This window comes from Anopheles maculipalpis, chromosome X (genome assembly GCF_943734695.1).
Source record: "Anopheles maculipalpis chromosome X, idAnoMacuDA_375_x, whole genome shotgun sequence".
Lineage (NCBI taxonomy): Eukaryota > Metazoa > Arthropoda > Insecta > Diptera > Culicidae > Anopheles > Anopheles maculipalpis.
The window spans coordinates 6,072,344-6,096,800 of NC_064870.1; the positions used below are offsets into that span (position 1 = coordinate 6,072,344).

General features: G+C 47.5%; 2 protein-coding genes across 2 annotated transcripts; one reads left to right on the forward strand and one right to left on the reverse strand.

Annotated features, from left to right (window-relative positions):
• The first annotated feature begins 300 nt into the window (after nt 1-300).
• On the forward strand, nt 301-4,301 carry LOC126562876 (uncharacterized). The gene is made up of 5 exons (XM_050219475.1): nt 301-1,917; nt 1,989-2,212; nt 2,278-2,763; nt 2,832-3,000; nt 3,072-4,301. Exons 1-5 carry the CDS (start codon nt 301-303, stop codon nt 4,299-4,301), a joined length of 3,726 nt encoding a protein of 1,241 aa, XP_050075432.1.
• Nucleotides 4,302-4,486: 185 nt separating this feature from the next.
• On the reverse strand, nt 4,487-11,555 carry LOC126562884 (nose resistant to fluoxetine protein 6-like). The gene is made up of 5 exons (XM_050219486.1): nt 11,294-11,555; nt 5,917-7,120; nt 5,182-5,307; nt 4,764-5,112; nt 4,487-4,687 (listed from the first exon to the last, which is right to left on the reverse strand). The coding sequence occupies exons 1-5, from the start codon at nt 11,553-11,555 to the stop codon at nt 4,487-4,489; spliced, it is 2,142 nt and encodes a 713-aa protein (XP_050075443.1).
• Between the last annotated feature and the right edge of the window lie 12,902 nt (nt 11,556-24,457).

Here is a 24,457-nt window from a genome sequence, read left to right on the forward strand (position 1 = left end):
CCATCTTGCGGAAGGACAATCACGGCAGCTGACCAGTGCCGTCCCTCAGTTGGCCGTAGGCATCTAACCCATCTGGACACGCACACGGCCAGCATCCGGCACTATCTTCACCGTAAAGGGCAAGAGGAAGAACGGATCGAGCAACACATCAAAGCGTGCATCGATCAGCAAAGCGACGATCAACCGAATCGGTGGTGTTTGCGTGGTGTACGGGGTCATGGTGTTGGACGCGTGTGACGTGGTGCAGTGTTTCATTCGTGCCAGCTAGTAAACTGGGATAAAAGGCATCCGAAATCCAATATGGCGCCCTTGCCCTGGGTGCGGTGGATCACACTGGGACTGGTCTGTCTGGCAGTTGTGGCACTGTTCGTGGGCGAAACGGAAGGCTTCCGGTTGCGGGAACATGGTCAGGACGAGGGACTTACCGTGTTGAAGCGAAGGCTAACACCGCGCACGAAAGGGGACGCGTTGTGGAGCAGCGTGACACAAAAGCCTTGGTCGGTGAGAGATGACGATGAGGACGACGATGACGATGGCGATGAGGATGAAGACGACGAGGAGGACACGGAAACTGAGGAACAGGCCGCAATCCGCAAAGCCACCCAGGAGCGGCTGCTGCGTGCCCGGCGTCTAGTGAAAGGCCGCGACACACGGCCCAAACCGGCCGACACCAAGCGTAGAGCGACCGGTGACGTCGTCGACGACGACGATGATGATGACGAGAAGGAGGAGGACGACGACGACGACGACGATGAAGCCGAGCCAAGGTCTATTTTTAACCTGTTCGGTTTGCTTGGCTCGAAACAACGAAAAAGTGACGACGAAGGTAACACTAAACCAACGGCAGCGACCGATGACGCCGGTAACGATGACGACGACGACGACGACGACGACGAGGACGTTGACGAGAAACCCGTACGCAAGTACTCCGCGAATGTGAACGAAAAACGGAAAGAGTTTAGGAGCAGCAAACCCACCAAAAAGGATGGACCCGTGGCGGGACAGGTTAGCAAGGAGGAGCCGGACGCTAGTTGGCTGGATGAGCTGAAGCAAGCGTTTGAGTCGATCGTAAAGCTGAAAACAGACAAGGAAGACCGGGAACAGAAGGCGAAGGAGGAACAGGATGTGGGCGGTTTCGTACGGTGGCTTCAATCGCTAGCGTCCCGCGAGCCGGCAGCGGAACCAGACACCGAGCCAAAGGAGAAGGAAAACCCGATCATTAATCTGCTCGCCAGCTGGCTACAGTCGGCCGAGGGCGGTGACTCGAACGAGGAGATCCGCTTCCGTCCCATCGGTGCGTATGCCGATGATGACGATGATGACGATCCCAGCGACCGCAGGAAGCGTAAACCGCCCACCAAAGCGCCACCCGACTCGAAGCTGGTCCAGCTGCTCAATCACAGCCCAATCGCGTCGCTGTTCAGTGCGGAGGACCTGCCGGCCGAGTCACCGATCGAAACGGGACGCAAGCGTCCGAAGCAACCTGCCCCAGGGGTGCGTGGGCCAGCCCGTGTGGTGAAGCAACGCATCGCCATCTCGCCGGAGGACTTCGAGCAGCTGTTGCTGCGTGTGCCTTCCTTCGTGCCGGACTACTCGCTGGTGCAGGGTGCAGAGTGTCGCCGGCAGGGCGAGATATTCGAACGACAGCTGCGCGGCAAGCGGCTCTGGGCGCTCCAGATGATCGATGCGAGCGCACGGTTTGCGTCCGGTTTGCTGCGTGGCAATGCGAACCAGCTCGGCGATTTTGATCTCTGCACCGGCATCGCGACACGGGTGCGTGTGCGCGAGGACGAGCTGGTACGGATGCGGGGCAAGTACTGTCTAGCGCATGTGGACGTGGTGGCGGAGGATGCTGAGCTGCGGCTACCGGTTCATCTGCTGCAGGGTGGCGGGTTTGTCAAGAGTACGCTCAACGATGTAAGTAAGATAAGGGTTCGGTTGGTTGTGTCCTGCGCGTACTAAAGTGATGTGACGTTTCCCGCTTACAGCCGGATCACTTCCTGCCACGGTTTACCACGATCAACTGGGGCATCTGTCTGCCGGCGGCGTGCTCGTACGAAGATGCGGGCAGCATAGTGCAGCACTTTGTGCGCCCGTACAACTCCACCGGCATTAAGCTGTTTCTGGAGCTGGAAGAAGCCAACTGTCACGTGCGCCAGGTCCGCACCTGGTCACGGCTGCTGAAAGACCACTGGCAGCTTGTGGCCGTGTTGTAAGTAGCAGGCGATGTCTGCGAAGCTTGACCGATGCTAACAATTCAAGACCACTCTTCCACAGCGCTTTCTACACCTTCGTGGCCGTAGTGACACTGGTCGCGACACTCAACGATTATGAAATCTTCATCAAGATTGAACCACCCTCGACGCAGGACTCACCACTCGATCCGCCCGAGCGACGCACCACCAACATCTTCCACCAGACGCTGATGGCGTTCTCGCTGAAGCAAACACTACCCCAGCTGTTCGGTACGGGTGCCGACGAACTGCACCATCTGCCCTGCCTGCACGGTCTGAAGGCACTCGCCAGTGGTGCACTGTTTCTCGCGCTACGACTCGTACCGCTCGGCTTCCAGCCATTCACCAACCGGAACGAGTTCACGGACAGCTTCAACGCACCGTGGAGTGTTGCCGTGCGGTTGCTGATGCTGTACGCGGACGTGTTCCTGGTGGTGAGCGGCTTCCTCGCCGCCTACCATATGGTGCGCGAGTATCGTGAGCGTGCGCGTGTACCCTGGTTCAAGCGCATCGCGGGCCGTTACCTCAGGTAAGTCACCTCGCACAGCCTCGCACTGCCTGCGAGTGAGACTTATCGCTTGTTGCTGTATTCGGTAGGCTAGCGTTTCCACTTGTGCCGGTGCTGGTGTTCTATGCGTGGGTGTGGGAACATCTCGGCAGTGGACCACAGTGGGGTGATGTCGTCACCAAGAATGCGAACCTCTGCAAGCATGGCTACCTGAGCAATCTGCTCTTCATGCACAACTGGTACCCAATCGAGGAAACTGTCAGTAGCAATGGATTTTTCTTTAGTTGTGTTCTCTCTCTCCACTAACGCTTGTTCTTGTTCCCTTGCAGTGTGCACCGCATACCTTCCAGCTGGCGATTGAGATGCAGCTGAGCGTTCTGGCCCCCTTCCTGATGATCGTTCTCGTCCGGAGCCCATTCTACGGTACATCCGCGTACGTGCTACTGAGTGCACTGTCCACGGCGATACGGTTCGCCTCTACCACCGAGGATCGGCTAACACCGTACGTGTTTCATGGCGTCCGTCTAACGCAGCTGTATCGCACCCTAAACCTATCCTTCGCCGAGACACTGCACCGGCTCACACCTTATCTTGCTGGGTTCGGGCTGGGTTACCTGCTCCAGGAAACGGGCAAACCTCGCCAGGAGCGTGGTGTACGGTACGCTGGCTGGCTTGGTGCTGCCATCGCGCTGCTGTGGTGCGTCTGCTTCCCGCTCGACATTGTCCGGAAGGACTTCCGGTACGAGCCCGGCGATGCGGCCCAGTTTGCTGCACTCGCTCCACTCTCCTGGTCGCTTGGACTCTGCTGGATCATCTACTACTGCGTGACGGAAGAGCAGAGTCTCCTTAACCGGCTGCTAAGCTCCCGACCGCTGGTATGTCTCGGTCGGCTAACCTACTCCCTGACGTTGGTTCAGTTTCTGGTGTTTTTCTACTTCGCCGGCTCAATACGCGGTAGTGAAGTGTTTAGCTTCACCGGGTACGTGAACCGTACCGAGGTGTGTCTAGCGCTGGTGGCATCGCTCATCCTCACGCTGCTGTTCGATCTGCCCATCCAGAACGTGAAGCGCCTGCTCGACCAAACCGGTGTGTTTGATCGTCTTGAAACGCCGGTAACACCGGCACCCGTTACCGAACCTGCACCTGAAGCCCAACCGTTTTCGGGCGACGCGTCCGAACCGGTTGGTGAGCCGGTAAAGGTAGAGCCTGCCCCAGAGCAGTCCGATTTTGTCAGCCCGTTCGATGATCAGGATGAGGAGGATAGCGGGATTTGGCTGCGCAAGCGTACCACCGACACCGCCCGTGAGCCTACCAGCGTCGATTTTTGGGCTGATGAATTGAGGAGCGAAGCTGTGAAGGAAGTATCAACAGAGGAAGCGGTGGAAGATGTGGTACCGGAACCGACCGCTACCGAACCGGCGCAGGAAGAAGAAGAGGAGGAGGAAGAGGAGGAGGAGGAAGAAGAGGAGGAGGAGGAAGAGGAGGAGGAAGAGATCGATGAGGAGAAGGAAGTGAAGCGGCGACCAGCCACAAACGGTGCGAACTGGTCCCATTTCTAGTTTCTCGTTGCGGTAGACCGGTTGATGTAGCTGTGCGAATGTAAGCCCGTCTCTTGTTATAAATAACGCCTTTATTATACCTCAACTGTCTAGCTTTGTATCCCTTAGTTTAACGTATTTACAGTGCTCCAATCACCCCAAAATGCATTAACTTCTACTTCTACAACCCTCCCGCACATCGCGCACTATGCCTCCTCCGATGTACTGTGCGTGTTGTTTGTGCTCAAACTGTTCGTTTCTGGCTCTCGTGTACTGGTGCTCGCGTGGGTCGGCCGGTAACGGCTCAGCAGAATCTTCTCCAGTCCATGAATCGGCGACTCAAACATCAGACAGAGTACTAACGCTAGCAAGAACGTTAGTATCATGTGCGAGATGCACTCGGCAGTCTGCAAAAATAAAAAAAAGGTCTGTATTAAGGCATCCGATATCTCACACATTCCCTTCCGCGACACACACACGTACCAGCGTCGGGATGCTTGCGTAGAGTGAGGTGCGCCGAGATGCTGACAGATACAGCTCCACCAGCCCGTTCGTTAGATACGCACAGTACGTGAGTCGGCTGAGCGGTACAAATGCGCGCCAGGAAAGGAACCGCTTCACGGTTCGGCCGTGGCCGGTAACGCATGCCAGCACAAGCCACCCGTTCGAGAAGCTCCAGCCAAACCGATGCAGGGACGCGTACAGCGCATTATACAGATAGTTGCCCGTTCCGAGCCGTGTGTAGAACGCGGTCAGCGAAAACATGGCGGAACAACCGCACGCGGTTGAGACGATCCAGCACAGGGCTAGCTTTCGACGCCCGATTCGTACGCTGCAAACATTCGAGAACGCATTAATGTTTGCTGCTCTAGAACGGTTATTTAATCGTTTTTGTTCTTACTTCTTGATCTGCATCCAGTGCACCAGATAGCCCACTAGCAGACCAAACAGATAGGCGGTCGCTCGCAGATGTGTTTTGCCGTACACGTTCACAAAGTAGTCGTTTGCTTGCAGATCGCTGACTTCACTGTATCGATAAGGTTTAGAAATTAGTTTGAAAATTGTCCCGAAAGAACGCCTGAACGTATGCAATCAAAGGTTTTTGGTATATCTTTAAAGGCTAAAAGACTCAAAAAGGCTTAACGAAATTCGTTTGTTACTATTCATAAGACGCCTCAATGTATGCAAAGCGCTCTACATTTCACCTACGACGCACAGTGTATTTTCAGTGTGGTCAAAATGAGTGGAAATGATGGCTAAAATCATTGCTCTCTGCACGGATTTCTTTTGCCGATATTTGAATGATTGATTGTGGTTTGATTTAACGATCACTTCAAAATAAATTCCTTTATATTGTACCTTTTCGCCTGCATTGATGGAAAACTAACGATAAACGGATGTGATTGCATGATTTTAAAGGGGAATTGGGTTTCTATTGCGTGTCCGTCGCAGTCGAATCTCGGCAAACAAATTCCGTGCTGAAGGTGGAAAACTTGCTTCTTACTGTGCTGCTCTTATATTGTTCTGAGAAAGGCCTTTACGAGTCTTTTTACCGAAGTCAAGCAAGCAAGTTGCGTAGCCTTTCAAACGATCGACTAGTGATGGATGTTATACTCTTCGTCAAAATCATACTTACTCAGTATAAATCATAAACGTTGGATCGAGCTGCTTTGTGTACGTAACGATGAACGGTACCAAGATAGACACCCCGGTGATGCTTCCGAGCAGAGTCAGCGCAACCCGATGACCATAACGCCACATCGGGTAGAGCAGTAACGGTGCCAGCACAAATAGCTGCGTATCGGTGGCCAGATACCACGACTGGAACATACAAACACTGTCGGTGCCAAAGTAGTTGTTGACGTACAGCACATTCAGCCACCAGCTCTGCTGACAGCGCTCCTGTTCCAGCTCGATCCGTTCTTTCCACAGTGGGCCTTCCCCTAACCGCGGTAGCCACGTTGCGTACAGCGCAATCACAGCCAGGTAGGCCGGCGTTAGCCGGATGTACCGAAACACGTACAGCAGGCCAAAGTTTAGCCGACCCTGTCGCTTGTCCAGCTCGATCAGCAGAAGCCTCGCAAAGAGAAACCCACTCAGCAGCAGAAACGTGTCGACTAGCAGCGGTGAGTTGAGCAGAAACGCATTCTGAAGCAGTTGACTCTGGTCGTGAAAGAAGCCTGGATTGAGGAGCGGTCCACCGGCCATAAACACCAGCGCATGGCCACCGAGAATGAACATCATCGACAGCGCCTTAATGCCGTTGATGCATCCCAGCCCATGATCGTCCTTCGACAGCTGTACCAGCTTGCGTAGATTGTCTATCACCGAGAACGATCTCAGTATTGCCTCACCGGTCGGTGTCTTTTCACCGGCACACTCACTCTTACTCTCCCTGCCACCCCCAACACCGTACACCGTGCTAAACACCACCATCAACACAAACACGACCAGCACACACGCACACACGATCTGCATCCGATCGTACCCGGGCGCACCGCTGAGTGCGCCGGGCCTCTGGTCCGGCTGCTGCTGACAAACGCTACCACTCACCGAGTACCCGGTCACACCGGACAGCAACCGGCTCACGTCCCGCTCGGTACAGCTGGCCGGCACACAAACACCCCACCGAACCGCGGCTGAGCTCGTGTTCGTGCTGACGGTGCGCCCTGTTCTGGGTCGCACATGGTATCCGGTCATTGAGACGCGTGCCAAACAGTACTGTGCTCGTACGGGCACCTGGGAGCGCACGGGCGCACCGAGACATTCGTCGTAGCTGCCGAGATGATCGCGTGCACCGAGCTCGATCGCGGCCGGAAATTTTACCGTCGCGTCCAACACTGCAGCAAACAGAGGAAGTAAGCAAAAGTTTGTCCGTCATTAAATCGAAGAAATGTGGAATGTGTTTTAGGTAAGTTTTGAAAAAAATTGTCCAAAATCAGCTCAAAAAGAGCTGACAGTACGACATCCAGCTGTAATAATTAAATTTGAATAAGTAAAGTTAAAAAAAAAACCTTTTTTTCAGTATGAATGTCTTCAGTAAGACGAACACAGCACGGCAAGACGGGATTTAAATCTCATCCGGGCCGTTCCCAACGAAGTGAGGAATGACAATCCATCTACGATTTTTTATCATCAATTCTAGTAAGCCATTAACAGGTCGGCTGATAGTTGTCTGGCCTGACACATAGAGGGCGCTTGTAAATTCATATCCATATTTTTTGTCGTTGTTAGTATTAACCTTGAAACGAGTTCTGTCAAAATTTGACAGCACTCAGACAATAACCTAGTGAGAGCTAGAGCATTTTGTGTGACGCAACTTTTGTGTTTTGAGTAAACATGGACAAGAAGGAATTTCGCGTGCTAATAAAATATTGTTTTTTGAAGGGGGAAAATACAGTTGAAGCCAAAATTTGGCTTGATAAGGAGTTCTTGGACTCTGCTCCACCAAAATCAACTATAAAATATTGGTATGCTAAGTTTAAACGTGGTGAAATGAGCACTGAAGACGGTGAACACGTTAAAAAAATCCACAAAATTATCAAAAGCAACCGAACCATAAAGTTGAACCATAAAGTGATAGCTGACACAATAAAGATATCCAAGGAACGTGTTGGACATATCGTTCACGAATGTTTGGGTATGAGGAAGCTCTGTGCAAAATGGCTGCCGCGCGAGCTCACATTTCACCAAAAACAACAACGAGTTGATGATTCGGAGCAGTGTTTAGAGCTGTTTGAACGAAATTCTAGCGAGTTTTTGGCTTCATCACTACACTCCAAAGTCAAATAGACAATCATCTGAGCGGACTGGACGCGATGAACCTGCTACAAAGCGAGGAAAAACGCAACAATCAGCTGGCAAGGTAATGGCGTCAGTTTTTTTGGGATTCGCAAGGAATAATCTTCATCGACTATCTTGAGAAAGGAAAGACCATTAACAGCGACTACTATATCAAGTTATTGGTGCGTTTAAAGGACGAAATCGCTAAAAAAAAATGGCCACATTTGCAGAAAAAAAAAGTTTTGTTTCATCAAGACAACGCACCGTGCCACAAATCAGTGAAAACAATGGCAAAAATTAACGAATTAGGCTAAGAATTGCTTCCCCACCCCACCGCATTCCCCAGATCTGGTCTCCAGCGACTTTTTTCTTTTCTCAGATCTCAAAAGGATGCTCGCTGGGAAGACATTTTCGTCATATGAAGTGGTGCTTGACGAAACAGAAAAATCCTTTTCCAAAAATGGCATAGAAAAATCGAAAGACCACTAATATCGGGGTGTATCACCCTTTAAAAAATCGCAAAAAAAAGAATTTTACTATTGTAGATCAAACAATTATCAGCCCACCTGTAAGGTGGCCGGCGTGACCTAGAAGCATACGAAAAGTCTGCCCAATACGGGCCCGAGAAACAGTCGACCGTTCTGTCAAATTTCCTGACGACCGCATACGATCGAGCGAATTTTTATAAGATTCTGGCCTTTCTGGAGAAGGGAAAGATTAAACAGTGAGGGCCTGGATCTGTGCATCCGATCATTTTAAAGCCTCTGGAAGATTTTCTCCTGAATAGTTCGATAGTTCACTGTGGCTGTCTCATAGTGAGAGAACACTTTTGCTTTTCAGGACGCATTCTTTCGTTCTTAGTTTTTAAATGTGGTTTTAAAAATAGTCTTAATTTTGATACAGCCATTTACATTAGATTAAAAAAAAGGGGCCAAAGTAGAGCAATTATATTGATTGAATGATTATGTGGTGCGAGAAACCCTGGGGTTCGCTGTCAACAGCCTGCTCCATTTTTAAGCGTTAGAAACTGATTTCACAACATGGATAATTATCTCCAAAAAGCGTTGGAGCATTCCAAAAGCTGCTTGTAAAAAACCCCCTAACTAGCTCTTAAAAAGCGGCAATGCATTAATATTGATCGAAATTAAACTGTTACTTTGGTAGGTGGCGGGTGGAAAAGGCAAATGTGAGCCCTCGAACGGTCAAGTGCAACCGGTTGATACAGGCTGCCGTAGCCTATCATTATTAATCACCGAACGATCACGCGAGACACGAACCGGTGTGCGGGCGCGTGTGTGTATATGTTTGTTGATAGACCGCCACCACTGTGTGCCACCCCACCCGTGTCTAGATCATAACACTTCACTTCAGAGTTGAGCGGATTTAGGAAGCTGTCCCGAAATGGGGGTGATGAGGTTGGATGGAAAAATTTTCACACGAGGACCAATGATTCGGCACATTAGACATGGTGTGTCGAGTGCATGCGAAAGGTTTTTTTTTTTTTTGGGGGGGGGGGGGGGAGGGGGGGTTTGCTGCTCACCAGATCTCGCCCGGTGACCTTACCCAATTTTCTGACAGGCTCAAGAGCATCCCAGTAATCGAGGAAAGACAAATAGAATGAAGAGAGCACTTATAAATAAAACATAAATCCACAGTTCCGTCTCGCGCAATGGTTGGACGTCAGCGGGCAGCAGGCTGCACGCTGCTACAACAGGCGTACACACAGATGATTCCGAGAACGGTCCGGCACGAAACATTCCGATCGCGTCATGTTCGCCTGGGTACATCCTCGATACCCTGTCGCCTGATCGCCACTGTCCAGCGGCAATCGGTATCGAATCGGCGTAAATATAACCTTTACGGTGAATAATTACACGGGCCAGTATATTGATTTGCGAGCGGTGCGCTCACCCACAGTCCGTAATTGACGCGCCACATTCTTGCTTATTACGTCAAAAGCGTGCCACAGGCATTAGAACAGGTTCGTCGCTTGCACCCGTCCCGTGCGCCACGAAAAGCGATCTCCGAGCGCCGGGCGACCGTAGAACTTTCTAAATGATCTGCTCGCGGTCGCGTTATGCTTGGTAGCAAGCGGTTTAGCTTTTTTAATTAAACTTAACCCTTTAGCGAACCGTGGAACCTTGGAATGTGGTTCGAAGGCAGTCGAAAAAACCAACCGCCGAAAGGGTACGAAAATGGACGGTTTGTCTCGCGTCAGCATCTACGCGTCGGGTGGTGACTATTTTTAATCGAACCGTTTACTCCATGCTTCATTCATCTTTCATAAAACAAAAGCACCGGAAACGCTTCTTAGTGGGTGAACCGACCGTTTCATTCATTCATGCGTTGTTTTTTCTTTTTTTTTTTGACATGCAGCTGATAACCTTTTTTCTTTGCTCTACTCCATTTTGAAGTCACCGTTCGAAACCGTTGTCTTTTTCGCAGCTTAGAGCGATGCAGCGGAATCGAGCGGATTTTTTTTTTCGAAAATGGTTTCAGATTTTGAAATGTGAAGGTAACATAGATATGCCGCGCTACCGCAGCAAACTGGTCAAGATGAGCTGAGGCGTGCGAAAAAAAAAAAACAGCTGATTGGCGATGGGAAGTTGACAAAAATTGAGGAGATTTTAGAGTTTTGAAAAGTGTTTGAATGAAGTCCCTCACAGTGGACCTTGGGGAGACTTGGGGGGAAAATTGGTGTGATGTCAGTCTGACAAGTCTCTACTCGTAGAGACTCTACGCCTTCACGTAGCAAGGACTAACTGCCCTGCTAACTATGTAGCACTGTCTAGACATCCGAGAAGAAGGAAAAGTAGATGTGCGGGGAATTTGTTCAACAACAGATTCAAATTAGGTGTCCAAAACTCCCAACTCAAATAATATATATTTTTAAGACCCTACTTCAATTGTACCAAGAATTGAAGGGTTTCAGGGTACAATGACTCAATTACTCCATGGAGATCAGTCAAGAAGACTATCGAATCCTGAGACAGTTCTGTTGTGTAAAAGACTGGTAAACACTCCAATCACGCTAGAGCCCATAAACATCGCACAATCGATCAGTCCAGATCGTTAGCCACGGCCAGAAACACATACCAGAATTCTAAGTAATCTTCACAATTCGGCCAATTTCGGTGAATCTAATCGCATCAAGGTGAGGATCAAACCAAAGACACCGTATTAGTCATCGACTGTTATCACACATACACAAAACAAACACTCTCACTCACTTGTAACGGCCCACTGTTCCTGGTTATGTGCAGCTTCCAGCGTGCGGTTCACATCCCGACGACAGGCACCGGCCGACAGTACCCGCTCCAGCACGGAATCGATCCGGTCCAGGATAAGCTCCAGCGCTGCTCCAGTGTTGGTTGATGATGGTTGAACGGTGTCACACTTAGCGACCAGTGCCAACAGCATCACCAGCAAGCCCAGCTGGGCCGCTCCGGTGAGGCTTCGTCCATACATTCCCGTTCCGATCGACTGCCTCATGGTGCAACCTGCTCGCACGTCGGTTCGTTGCGAACTGAACGAACCGTAACGTACGCGATGTGTGGTCACGCTTGGAGACTGTACGTGTGCGTGTGTGTGTGTGTAGGTGCGTGTGGATAAAGCTGACGCGTTCCCTCACCACACACGCCCAGTACTTGCTCGCACAGTCAGCTCTATTTGTTATTCTACGTCTACTGTCACCTGTGACGAGTAAATAATAAAAAAATAAAAAAAATCTCAACAAAAAAAAAACTCGCGCGCCTTCATTTTTCTTGCACCCCCTAACGAGACACCCAACCGGTGTCTTCCTTATGCAAATCGACATGTGTTTTTTTTTTAACTTTTTTCCGTGACTAGAATTCTGCGCAAGCAAAACAGTCATCCGATCCGATGCCATCCTATCCGACTGGGGAAGATTCTAAATCACGTCAATCACGGTGCACGCTGGAAGTGCTCGAAATGTGATCGAAAGAAAACAAGTGCTCAGCTCATGCTCAATGCCATAAATCAGCATCTAAAGTGACAAACCAATTCTCCTCCATTCGGGTGAAAGTGATTACCATCCGGTAAGTCGCTAACCTTCAGGTCAGCAAATTTTCTGTGCCCAACTTGCTGCACCACGGCGCTCACAGTGAAAGTTAGCAACGGTCCACTTCACAAGAATATCTTTCAAACGTCGAGCTGCAACGCGTGCAGTGTGTCGTTATTTTTTTGTTCCGGGAGAAGAATCATCTGCGACGCTCAATTAGCAGTGGTTAGCATGAGGTACTCCCGACAAAAAAAAAAACGAGAAGAAAACGGTGCTCGCGCTCTTCGTCACCATTCTTGCATATGTTGCTAACGAGCTCCAAAACCCGCGGGACGGTTGTGTCGCTTAGCACCCCGTTCAAGTCTACCCGAATTCTCGTCCAAGAACTGCAATACTTCCGGCCAGACAAAGAGCTGCAAAGGACGGTACTTCGGCAAGATCCTAAGCCAGGATAAATATTTTCTCACAGTACAACATCTACCCCGGAACATCCTGTCAAACCCGACGTCTGACGTACAGCAAAGAAAGAGAAAGAAAACAAACAAACAAACGCTAAACCTAAACCAAATAGCGTTTGTTGATGAGCCGAGACAGCGCCGGATAAGTAACCGGATTGCGTCTTACATGCAATAGTACCCTACAAAAGCCCACCCACAAGCCCGCCCCATTAACCGCATCATCGCACACACCGGATCGTCTAACGCGTTGCTCATGGAATACGCAAATAGTGAGCATGTTGGCGATCCGTACGGGGTTGCCATGAGCTACGTTCGCACACTGTGGCAGATGCACCGCAATCAGCAGGACAGAATAGCAGGAGGCTGTTGAGGTGTTGAGCTTCTTTTTTTGTTTTGTTGTTGTGCGTGTGGTTTACGGTGTCACCTTTCCACGGTTGGTAGATTAATCACCGGTTTGCTTTATTGACGATGCTGGGCGTGCTGTGAAGGTCGCCCGCGTCGCACCGCATCGTGGTTGATAGTTTGTCATTATCAGTTTCCTGTTTAAGCGGAATCGCGGGGGGTTTGAGGTTTTCGTAAGCTTTCAAGAAAAACCTTCCTAACGGTTAAATTAAATCTCTTAATTTTAAATTAATTCATCAACGTAAAATGTATGCTAAAGAAGTAGGTATGAGTGCGTGCTGCGTGTCTAATCAACACTCGACGAGATCATTATTGTTTTATTTAGTAAATCGCATTCAAAATCTCTACTTTATGGCACCCCTTAGGTCCACACGAGACGGTAGTTACGAAAAAACCTTATGAACATCATAAAAGAGAGAGAGAGAGAGAGAGAGAGAGAGAGAGAGAGAGGGAGAGAGTGTGAAGGAAACCAATAACTCTGAAATATCCATGTGAAGAATTCTAGAGTCAGATTGAAATATAGCTAGAGAAGCACTGGATAGCAAAATTTCATTAACTACTGTTGACTAATGCCGTCTTCGATGGCCTCAAACTCAAACATCCAACTGATTACACGAAGCGCAAATTGGAGTTCAAACTTGATTAACTCTCAATATGCTATCGATTTTTGACACATTTCCATACAAAACTCACAGAATTTTCCACAAATTATTGATTTATTGATCATCTCGCCTTTTATCACTAGCTGAAGCATATCTAGATACCGATACGAGAGTAGATCATCCTCTGCAAAGTTCAAAATGGCTGTCTGGATCTCAACTTCATTGAGGTGTCTTTGAAGTTTGACACGCGCGTGACGATATCTATGGATTACGTTCAGCGTCGTTTTGAGATAGGTATTTACCAATATTGGAGCGAGCTTATCCCAGACATCGAAGCGTATATCAGAGTCTTGAAGGACTAGAGTGTCCTACAACAAAGTAGCACCACCGTTTTATATTTCGTCCAGGTCAAGCTGCTGATACAAAAATAATCGTCCGACAACGTCCAATATATAAACGAGGACCTGCGGAAGTGGACGATGCGGTCATCTCTCCCAACGACCGAAGATTGTCGTGTTCGTGTCTTTGGATCGTCATCTATAAAATTGGAGGACGCTGTATCCTCCACAAAATTGCTTCAAGTACAAGAATTTTTCTAAATAATCTCTCGCAAATTTAGATATCTTGACAAGCGTACAAAAATCGCCAGAATGTATGCAAATCAGTATACTTATTTTTATAATTATTCCATCTGACACTTTTAATGCCTCGTAGACGCTCAACGGTCGGTCCGTGGAAATTGAAATGCATTTTTACTGCTTTGTTGACAGTAACTGATGAAGAACAGTTTGCAATATTTATAAAACCAAAACAACTTCCAAAAAGGTCAGTTTTTCCCTACAATCTAATGACCTAATATAATGGATAGTTTTGCTTACCTCGTCTTATTATGAACTTTGCCCCGATCTGCTGCTCGTCGTTGCCTTGACAAAGCCCACCAATCCCATTACCGGTTCGGTTACCGGTAAGCCCTTCATTTGCATATTATGACCGTCCGCTAGGCCACAGTGCAGCTGCTTGTCAACAGGAGCGTCATCACGCGCGCGCTTAGCGCATGTTTTTGTTTTCGTTTCCCCGGTTACCTCCGGTTTTATCTTCACGCGGGTTGTGCGATTGAGGGTGTTTATGCACATAATATTGTTATTATCTTTGCCTTTTGATCGATAGCACCGCAGTCCCACCCGTTTCGCAGCGCATCATTATTCAAACCGCGAAGGCAACAGCAATTAGGAAGCGACACAGACACAGAACCAGAACCGTAGCGACGTACGTGAAAGAAGTGCGCCAGCATGCCAGCAATCGTCCGCCCGTCGCACCGTTTGGGTCAGTGTCGATCCGTTTGACGTCGGTTGGAAAGTTAGTGTTCGCTGCCGGGAGGCAAAAGGTTAAGACGAAACATTAGCACCATCTTAAGACGCTCGTCCCCCCAAAAGGGTGCTTCAATGCACCACTTGAATGCACCGTGAGGCACGTTTGTACAGCATGTTCGGAAGTGTGGAAAAGATCCATCTTTAAAAAAATGGCAAAACAAAAAATGAAAAAGGGAAGTAAAAGTAAAAACGGAACTAAAGCCACCCATCTGTACACAGAACACCTCACACACTCGCTTACGAACAGGTTTGCCTTGAGCAAAAGCTAGACCAAAGCTACCCTTCCTGCCAATAGGGAGCTTTTGACAATGAAAAGCTTCATTTCAGCGTAGCTCTTAAGACAGGTTGGGCCCTTATAATTATGTTTACTTTATTTGCTTTAGTAATGTGAACCATCAGTTGTGGGAAACAATTGTAAAACAAGTTCCTAAAATAATGCAAAAAAAACCGCACACGATACACGTATTGACTAAAAAGTCTTTCGGGAGCTTTTCCGTAAAAGCTTTAAAAGCTTCACTCTCCTTCACACAAACTTTGCGGTTACTCCGAACATACCTATTACGGTTCCCGAATGTTAGAGAAAAGTTAACGAAACGGATCAGTCCGGTTCTACGTTTTCTCGATTGACTATCCAAACGCTAACTTTCGTGCAAATAAATCATAAAAGTAAAAAAAAAAGTAAATTTTCCTATGAAACTAAACGTCCACACCATTTAAAAACAAAAATGGCTGCTCCTACAACACAACTACACCGAATCGAAGAAGGTTTAGATTGTTTTGTACTTTTTTTCTGCGTATGGATTAAGCATAGCGCGATAATCACTATTTAAATTTAAAAAAATCGGGGATGACTATTTCTACTTTATCATGCAGAAGTTGAAAGTTAAAGACAAAGCAAAGCAAGCAAGAAAAGCAAAGCTTAAGACTTTACGAGCGATTTTACTCGCTAAATTCATACCAACATTCTTATCGTTTTTCTATTCTATTATAACAACAAAATAAATGTTTAAAGCCTTTGAAGTATGTTACAAATTTAGTGACAACTAGGGTTGTCAGGAGTTAACAGTACAACAGAAGCTTGGCGAAAGTTGGACACCTCTAACTGAAACCCGATAAAAACGATCTACTTGTTTTGTCGTTTGACAAGGTTTGTGAGATAGAGAGAGCTTTCAGTACGTAACCCACAATCAGGTTACTTCGCTTTGCTTATGGGCTTTCTACAACAAAAAAAAAAAGCTCGTCAGAAGAGGGTTGTTTTTTTTGTTTTTCTAACAAACAAGCAATCAAACCCGCTCCGAACCAAAGCCGACCGTTTAAAAACAAGCGAAACAAGCAAACATTTTTATTTTATTCAAGATGAGCCAGCCACGTGTTGTGAGTTATTGTACTGATGACACACACCGGTGGGTTGCATACACTTTCGCGTGCTTTTTTTTTACTGTTCGTTTCACTATACTAATAGACACCAATGCTGACACCAATGTTTGTTGAGACAAAACGAACGCTCGAACCGCACCTTGTGGTTTATTTAATGAATTACTTCACGCGTGTGTTGGATTTTCTATTGTTTGCTTTCCTTCTTTTTATGGCTCCATTTCTTGCCTCTAGCAATCTGTGAGCTGTAGTATCTGTAGCTTAACTAACAGACACAATCTAGACGAGATTTGAACTCCGAATGGTCGGGTCCCTCTTGATGAGGGTTGGAATTTGAACTCCGGTCTTGCCGTGTGAAGACCATGGCCGCTGTCATCTCCTCCAACAAAACGCCCCTAGTATGCTTGGCTATTTGCTCAGTATTTGAGTATTATTATTTGGGGAGTTTGACTCCAGATTATTCGTCACACTAAAGCGGTCATAGAGGAGCAGCACCTCCTAATTCTTCTAGAATTTCTGTTCATTAAAGTGCTGCAGTTAATCAAATACAGACATGTTTGATGAGTTGTGATGTGATAACCTAGTTCAAGTTTGAAGATATGAGACAAAATTCTAAGATATGATGTTGATGATATCAGGGTATGAGAAAAAAGTTCCTGGAAGCTTCTTTATCATTTCACAATTTTAGAATTCCAGTAACTGAAGCAAATAGCAAACAAACGCTCGAAAAAGAAAGCTCAGAACGTATCTCTAACCGCCTACAATCACCCCCGAAATCTCACAGAGCCACCTAAAAGGGAGCATATGTTAATAAAATGCATACAGCTAGGCGCTTTCACATTACAAGCAAATCCATCGCGACGCACAAGATGGTCTGGTTGTTTGTCTGGCAGTACATTAAAATATGTTCCCTTAATTGAGCAAGTCACTAATAATGACAAATAATTTCGAGAAGAAAAACACCGCGCCTTGCAGTATGCAAAGCAAAGCGTCTTATCGTTCAGGCAACATCAGGCTGGCAAAGCAGAGCAAGCCGCTTTACGACAAGTCGCCCTGCTTCCTGGAACATCTCACTTTGATCGAGTGCTCTTAAATGGGTAGGCGCGACTTCATACGCCGCACTTCTCATCGGTGAAGTTAATAAAACTGGTATTTGGGTGTGATTTTTTTTTATTCTCGTTATTTTATTTTTCCTCCTCTTCTCTTTCTTGTTTTGCTTTCTGCTCCCATTCCTTTGCACGCACACACACACACACACCAACATTCACTTACAAAAGAAACTTTATAAACAGTCCGTAAGCCATCCCGTCAGCGCCTCGATGTAGGCAAGGGCTCTCCCCCTTTTCTTTTTTTTTTTTTTGGTTGGTTGTGCCACGTGGCACAGGCTTTTTAGGCTTGGTTGGCTGGCGGCAAACAGTAAAGGGCGCATTCAAGCGTAATGATCATCGTCATTACGATGCTAATATTCGGTCACATTCACGCGGGGTGTCGATGGGCGAGTAAATGGTACGATAACGACCATTCGGCAAGCTGCTCTCCAGAAGCGCATCGTTTCCGTGGGGTTTTCTCGGGGTTCTTTGATTTTTCTTCCTACGGCGTGTATGTAGCAGAAGGTGCAGAGAATGCTTTCGCCAAACCAGGCATGGCCGGGTACGAGACTGCGATGCGATTGCCTTTGCTAATCCTCCCAAACGATGGGAGGGAGAGAGTAAAAAAAATGTTACATTTTCTACTTCAGTGGTACCGCAAGGTCTAGTAGGACGAACGAGGAGGGGGGGGGGGGGGGGGGGGAAATAATTGTCGAGCCTTGAAGTTGACGTCGAGCTTGAAAGCCTCTTAAAACGGTGGTAGAGGTTTGCTTTCCTCGTCTCTATTCCACTAGTCACCAAAAGCCTACGTCTTGCCTAAGCGTTTATGAGTATTTTGCGAGATGTTAGCTGGACCAAACTCTCTCACAGAGCGAGCAAGAAGCAAAACACCCAGGCCCAAAAAAAAAAAGAAAGCACTACAAAAAAAACGACGAACAACAGCACGCACCTTAACCTCGACAAAAGAAAAGGCACGACAGATTTGACGAAGGGCACAAAACCCCAATACTCCGCTACGCCATCTCGGCGCTACGACGAGTGAGCCGCTGCAGCAGTCTAAAGTAATCACCCGAAATAATAAGGTGCAGATATGTTGGCTTTGTGCGGCGGAGCATGATGCCGTGGCAGGATAAGGCGCGCGCGCTCTCACCGTACAGCGACATGTTGCTTGCATGGATGAATGTTGCTGAAAACTTCGTTTGCCAGCGTCAGCGTAACGCTCCGAACGCTCGTGATAGTGATGAAGCCAGCACCGTGGCAGCCGGTGGGTGGGTGAAATGTTTTGCCGACGGTTTCCGGGCTTTTGCGTGGAAAGTTGCGTGGGTGTCTTAGTATCTCTCTCTCTCTCTTATTCCTTCTCTTTACGTCCCTCACAAAGTCGAATTGATATTAAGAAAATTCACAGATTATTCTAATGCAGAAGATGGCTCCGGTTACAGTGGCTCCGGGTAGAACGCAACGTCTCGCCTTAGAATGTGTAGCTCTTATCGCTGCCTAAACGTAACCTTTTCTGCCTGCTAGCCACTGAATTTACAGTGTTTTTCACATCCGTTCGCCATATGACTTTGGCAATGTAAGTCATTCTATTGCTCGGAACTGAACACGCTATCCAAAAACACGCTTTGTTCGTTTTGTCACTGCTCGTGTATTTAACGAATAGTATACCTTTAGGCGATGAGTAGATAAATAGAGCATGGAGTACGATTCTTGGATACGGGAATGAAGTCGTTCTAGTGATTGTTTGCAGATAGTGCAGCTTTTACTATTCATTAGTCACGTTTTCACACAATGAGGTCTATGATGAACTAAACCAGTTTTTTTTTAATGTGTGTTTTGACGTTTCGAGGCTAAAATGCTGCCTGTTTGCCATACAAACTGCCAACCAAAACTAGCCAGCATTAAAATAATTCAATTTTATTCGAGCAAAACGTTCAAAAACAAAAGTTCGTTTGTGTTGATTATTTCAAACCTGTACCTTGATATTCATTTAACGTAGCTATAGAATCTTATTCCAATTGGTTCTTCCACAAATGTTTAAAATGTGTTTTTTATAATGAGTGTTTAGCATTAAAACTATTAAATTAGTACATCAAATGATGCGTTAGAATGAGTTTTCCTGGTTCGGTTTAACTGCGTTTAAGTGCTCCACTGTTTGAGAGAAATAGGTCAGAATTTTCTAATTTTCATCCTTGATCCTGATTTCAAAAAACTCCTAAAGTTATGCAATGCGGAATTATTTTAATTTTACTATGAAATTAACCATTTCTTGTAGCTTTGGCTGCGCAGCATCTTGCAGTATTTTGTATCTTGTACTATAAAGAAACGCCTCAAGCTCAATAAACGCCTTAAGCTATGCAATCTAAAGTACAAAATGATTGTATTTGATCCAGGAATTTTATTATCTACTTTTTTTTACACAAACTGTAGTATCGATGAACCAGTGAAGTGGAGCAGGCTGACCAACACTGTAAAATTCAAGAACCAGTCTTCCTCCCAATTCCCTTTCTTCTGGGGGAAAGAAAAGTAAAAGAGGTCGACTGTAACCCGCATATTCCAGGTCTCCAGTTCCGCACAAAGGTAATCGCTTACATCAAGCCCTCGCAGCGCAGCGCGTTCCGACAGAACCGTCAAGACCGTCCGGCCTCTTTTGCTGCTGGCAATGCCACCGGCTCCAACAACACCAACACCGAAAACGGGCAAAAAGTACGCCGTGGCAAGGAAAATTGGCCGGCTTCGGTCGGCTTTTGTTTGCAGCTGACAGCTCGTGCAGTGGGTGATGGTGACGGATCGCGGGAGGAGGGGGGAGGGGGTAGGTTTTTTTTGTTGTCATCTGTCAAAAGGTTTCTCCCCCCCCTCCCTCTCGCCCACTCCCACCCTCCTCCCTGGGTGCACAATTCGCATACCGAGTAATGATTGCGCTCTTGTGTGGCTAATGGCTGCCACCGTCATCGTGCCTTCGTCCTTTCAGCCGAGCGTTAATCGACGGACGGGCCGGGCGCACAGGCAGGCCGTAAGATGAAAGCCATACATTCTTTCTGCCATTCGCTTGTGAAGCGCGAATGGGGGGGGGGGGGGGGGGGCCGGAGGGAGCGGAAAGCTTTTTGAGTGGAGGAATTCGAGCAACAACCACGACGCTAAAAACCCGTTGGAGAAGGGTGTAGCAAAAAAAGGCAGAAAGGAAACCCGGTGCAAAGAGAAACACGATCCAGTCTCTCTTCCTGCACAGCGATAGTTGCGGGCATGCTCATTGATTTTTGCTACTACCGGTGTCAATGTACACGACTGGCAGCGTTTCTATCCCGTGCCTGGTATCTGTACATACATGCCATTGCTGGCGGCAGTGATGGCCAGCGATGGCAGTGGAAGAAGATGGAAGAACCGTCAACGACTACCGGTTGGCCCAAAAAATAAAAACGGACGGCGAAGTGAGCTCTCCAGTAGATGCGCAGTTAATTTCATTTTCTTCGTTCGTACGAGCAACTGGTGTAAGCTTGGAAAAGAGCAACGATACACACACACACACACATGACTCTTGTGACTCGATTTTCCCAACACAGGCGGGTGTGAAGCGATCGTTAAGACCGGGTTAGCTGGCTGGTTTGATTTCGAGCGACTGCAACGCGAACGTTCCGGTTGTTTGATTTCCGATTTCTCGGCACTCTGTCGCAATTTGGTAGTTGACCGAGATTGCCGATGGAACGGTAGTGAAGACTGTTCGAGATTCCGGAACAATTAGCACAAACTGTTCGAAAGAAAAGTGCAAGAAGGGATGTGAAACATTCACACACACACACTAAGACGATACTGTAGCAGAAAAGTCGAACATATCCTGACCAGAGTCGCCACTTTTTTGCTCCATTTTTTTCTTTCGTCGAGCAGAAGGAAGAGTTTTTTTTTCATATTCTGAATTTGAAGCTTGAGATGGTTTCAAATTGTCAAAATACCTGTTAGACATAATCACATTACTTATCTAGTTAATTTTCACCGTTAGTCAGCTTGCAAGTCCTCGGATATTCAAGATGCTTAGGTTTCTGTTGGATGAATCAACCTCTTTTTAACTTCAGAACGCTTCCGTCCTCTGCGTTGTTACTTTACAAATCCATTTAATAGCTCACGAAAGCCCTGGGTATTCCTGTGCCGTATCGTGGAATGCCTCGCCAAAGGAATAAGAAGCGCGTTTGAGGACACTGGAGAGTCTTATTGGAGCACACAATTGAATCCATTTGTTTTGTTCTTTATCATAATCTGAATCTGATATACTCAGTGACCTATTAACTCTATTCGCTCTTTTGGACATCTCTGAGTCATTGGGTCTCATACCTAACACCTGCTTTATCGAAGTTTTCGAGTGAAGTTACCAAGAGTGAGTAAAGATACCAACAACTTCAACAAGAACTCGTTCTCAAAGTCCTTTCAAGTTGTGGCGATTGGTTGGAGTTCTTCAGATTTGAACAGAGTTCCTATCTCGTCAGGGTTACGTCAGTACAGTGTTGTGAATGTTCTATGCACAATTAAAACTTCGTCTGTTGCGACAGATAACTTGAATGGAGGAGTAGCTTCCGGCTTTAATATAACTCAACATCTATGCTGTTCTCTCAAGACTCTAGAAGTATGGGGAAATTTTGGACGAGTCCAAAGGTGCGTAACGTACGCTTCTTATTGAATAGGAAAGCCTCACACCAGTCTTTTATGCGTCCTGCGAGAAGAAAAGGATCTAGTTTCTGAAGTTTTCAACCTATGAATTCTAGGACGAACCACCTCTAGTCCTATCGTGCATCACCATAATGCAGATTTTCGGCAAAATGCGTTAAATGCTGAATCCTTCACATGAGTAGTTAGTGTTTGTCACTCTAACAACTCAGGTAGACTTGACTGGAAATCACGAAAAGAGATCACGATAAAGGGATAAATATTGCGTCGTTGTCAATATACTCGTTGATTACTTCTTGACCCGTTACTGAGAATTATCTTTTAGAAAAATAAGCATCCTGAAATCCTTTTTAAGTGCTCATCTCGTAATGACTCTCAAATTCGCTTCCAATGTTTTAAATCCAAATCGAGAAGCGAAATAAATTAACTCATTCAGGTTTTTGTTTTTCTCCCTAGCATCGATTAAGCGTATTATCAAGCTCGTATTGTTTTTTTTTTTTCTAGCTATAAAACAGCCACTAACACCCTATCCACTAGTAACCAAACTGTACAGTACTCCCTGTCGCTTCTAGTTAACATTCGCCACAAGCAAGGCAAACTCTTCACCAGGACTTCACCGGTATCACACGACGATGCAGTCGCGTGTTGCGCCGCCACCTCCGAACTGGGAAGCACATCGCGTACAACTCGGCTTTTGTGGCATCAAATCACAAACACACGGCCTCCTGTTAGCGTCCTGCACATCCTTCACACCTTCGCCCTGCCTGCTGCCATATGCTTTCGGGTTTATGGTGCCGTGTTCACCGGTACGGCACACACATCGCCGCGAACTTGATTACCAGCTTCGCCTCGGTTCGCCGCCAGCGTCGTTTGCTGTCTTGAATCCCGGATAGGCTTGATCCACGTCTCGTGTGCCAGCGCAAAACCCACGTCACGATGGTGCATTTTCCAACTCTCCCACTCCCCCGAGGAGTGTGTGAATGGGGGGGGGGGGGGGGAGGGGGGGTAAGAGATTGGTAAGGTGTGCTTGATAAAGCGCTGCAAGCGCAGTACGCTTCGTAATGGTACTTCAATGTCGGCACAAGGCACAAACCAACTCGCAAAACGGACCCCGCAGCGGTGCCGTTCAGTGAGAAAAGTTTTGCTCCTTCAACTGGTCCACCTACACACACACACACACACACCATATACAAGGATCGTTAACAGGATGCTTTGTGCTTGGTGGGAGTGTGGGTAAAAAGAAGAGGAAACAGAGCAGTTTGAGCAGCGAGCGTTTTTCGGAGTATCGGGTCGAAGTCAGACGACAACCGGAAAGCCGTCGTACGGAGAAAGTCATTTCCACTCGTGGCTCAAGGGCACCGGTTAGCGCTGTACCCGTCGTGAAGTGTATGTACCAACTCCTCCCATCCTCCTCCCCACCCCATCCTCCTCCTCTTTTCAACCACTTCAACCTCCCACCGCCAAGAGGTGCAGATACATGCCCGCAGAAACCCGAAGGCGATATCTGGGCCCTGATGTCACTCTACTACGGTCGAAAGTAGGACCGTCGTTGTGCAGGAGTCAAATTTCGCGTAGCCGAGACGAGTCGGTTGGTTCTCAAATTTTGCCCAAAAACCACTCACTTCCGGCTGGGATGAGGTGTTGCTTAATCTCCCCCAAATACAGGCAAATACAGGGCAAAAGAAGAAAGAAAAACCAAAAAGCAGGAAAATCGTGGGCCACAATGACGAAAAAAAAAAAACAAAATAACCCAGCACTTCAGCTCTCATAAGCAGTCGGGTCAAAGTTTTCATAAAGCAAGTGTGTGTGTGTGTGTGTGCAAACGGGCTGCTTCCTGCCTAGGCTTGCTGGGAGTGCTTGTTGATCTTGATTAAATTTTTGTTTAAAGTTTTCCATCTGCCCCACCGCGAAACACAAGGCAGCGTGGCTTCGAGTCGAGTGCTTTAACAGGAAGCACGACACAGCGTACGGCAACAATAACAGGCAAAATAAACAGCTAAATGAACGTCCGCCGGATGTTAGAGTCAAGCGAGCGTCAAGGAGTACAAGCAAATAAGAAGAAAAACACAAGCAAAACCCCTAAGAGTAGACAGCGGGATGGGAGCGGGAGGGGGGGGGGGGGTAGGCAAACAGTCTTTATGGATGGGGTTTGGGTGGAGTTTTCGGTAACTTCAAAATTTTCACCTGCCCACGATTCGATTCGTCGAAACCCGGCGAGGCGCCCCCAAAAGAACAACCTCCCTTTGCACCGTGTGCGAGGATGCGAGAAACAAACGGGAAAACTTTTTCTGTGATAAATCTAAACCGGCAGCCACGGCAGACACATATCGCGATTTCTTCTAGCTTTCTTGTTGTGGCGGAGGGTGGTAAGCATGAACCGGAAGTGCTTAAAGTGGAAGAGGATAAACAATTTTTCAACCCCCTTCGCC

Coding starts and splice junctions, on each gene's coding strand:
- LOC126562876 (XM_050219475.1), top strand. CDS start 301: ATGGCGCCCTTGCCCTGGGTGCGGTGGATCACACTGGGACTGGTCTGT. Junction 1,918..1,988: donor TCAAGAGTACGCTCAACGAT/GTAAGTAAGATA, acceptor TCCCGCTTACAG/CCGGATCACTTCCTGCCACG. Junction 2,213..2,277: donor TGGCAGCTTGTGGCCGTGTT/GTAAGTAGCAGG, acceptor ACTCTTCCACAG/CGCTTTCTACACCTTCGTGG.
- LOC126562884 (XM_050219486.1), bottom strand. CDS start 11,555: ATGAGGCAGTCGATCGGAACGGGAATGTATGGACGAAGCCTCACCGGA. Junction 5,113..5,181: donor CACTGGATGCAGATCAAGAA/GTAAGAACAAAA, acceptor GAATGTTTGCAG/CGTACGAATCGGGCGTCGAA. Junction 4,688..4,763: donor ACGCAAGCATCCCGACGCTG/GTACGTGTGTGT, acceptor TTATTTTTGCAG/ACTGCCGAGTGCATCTCGCA.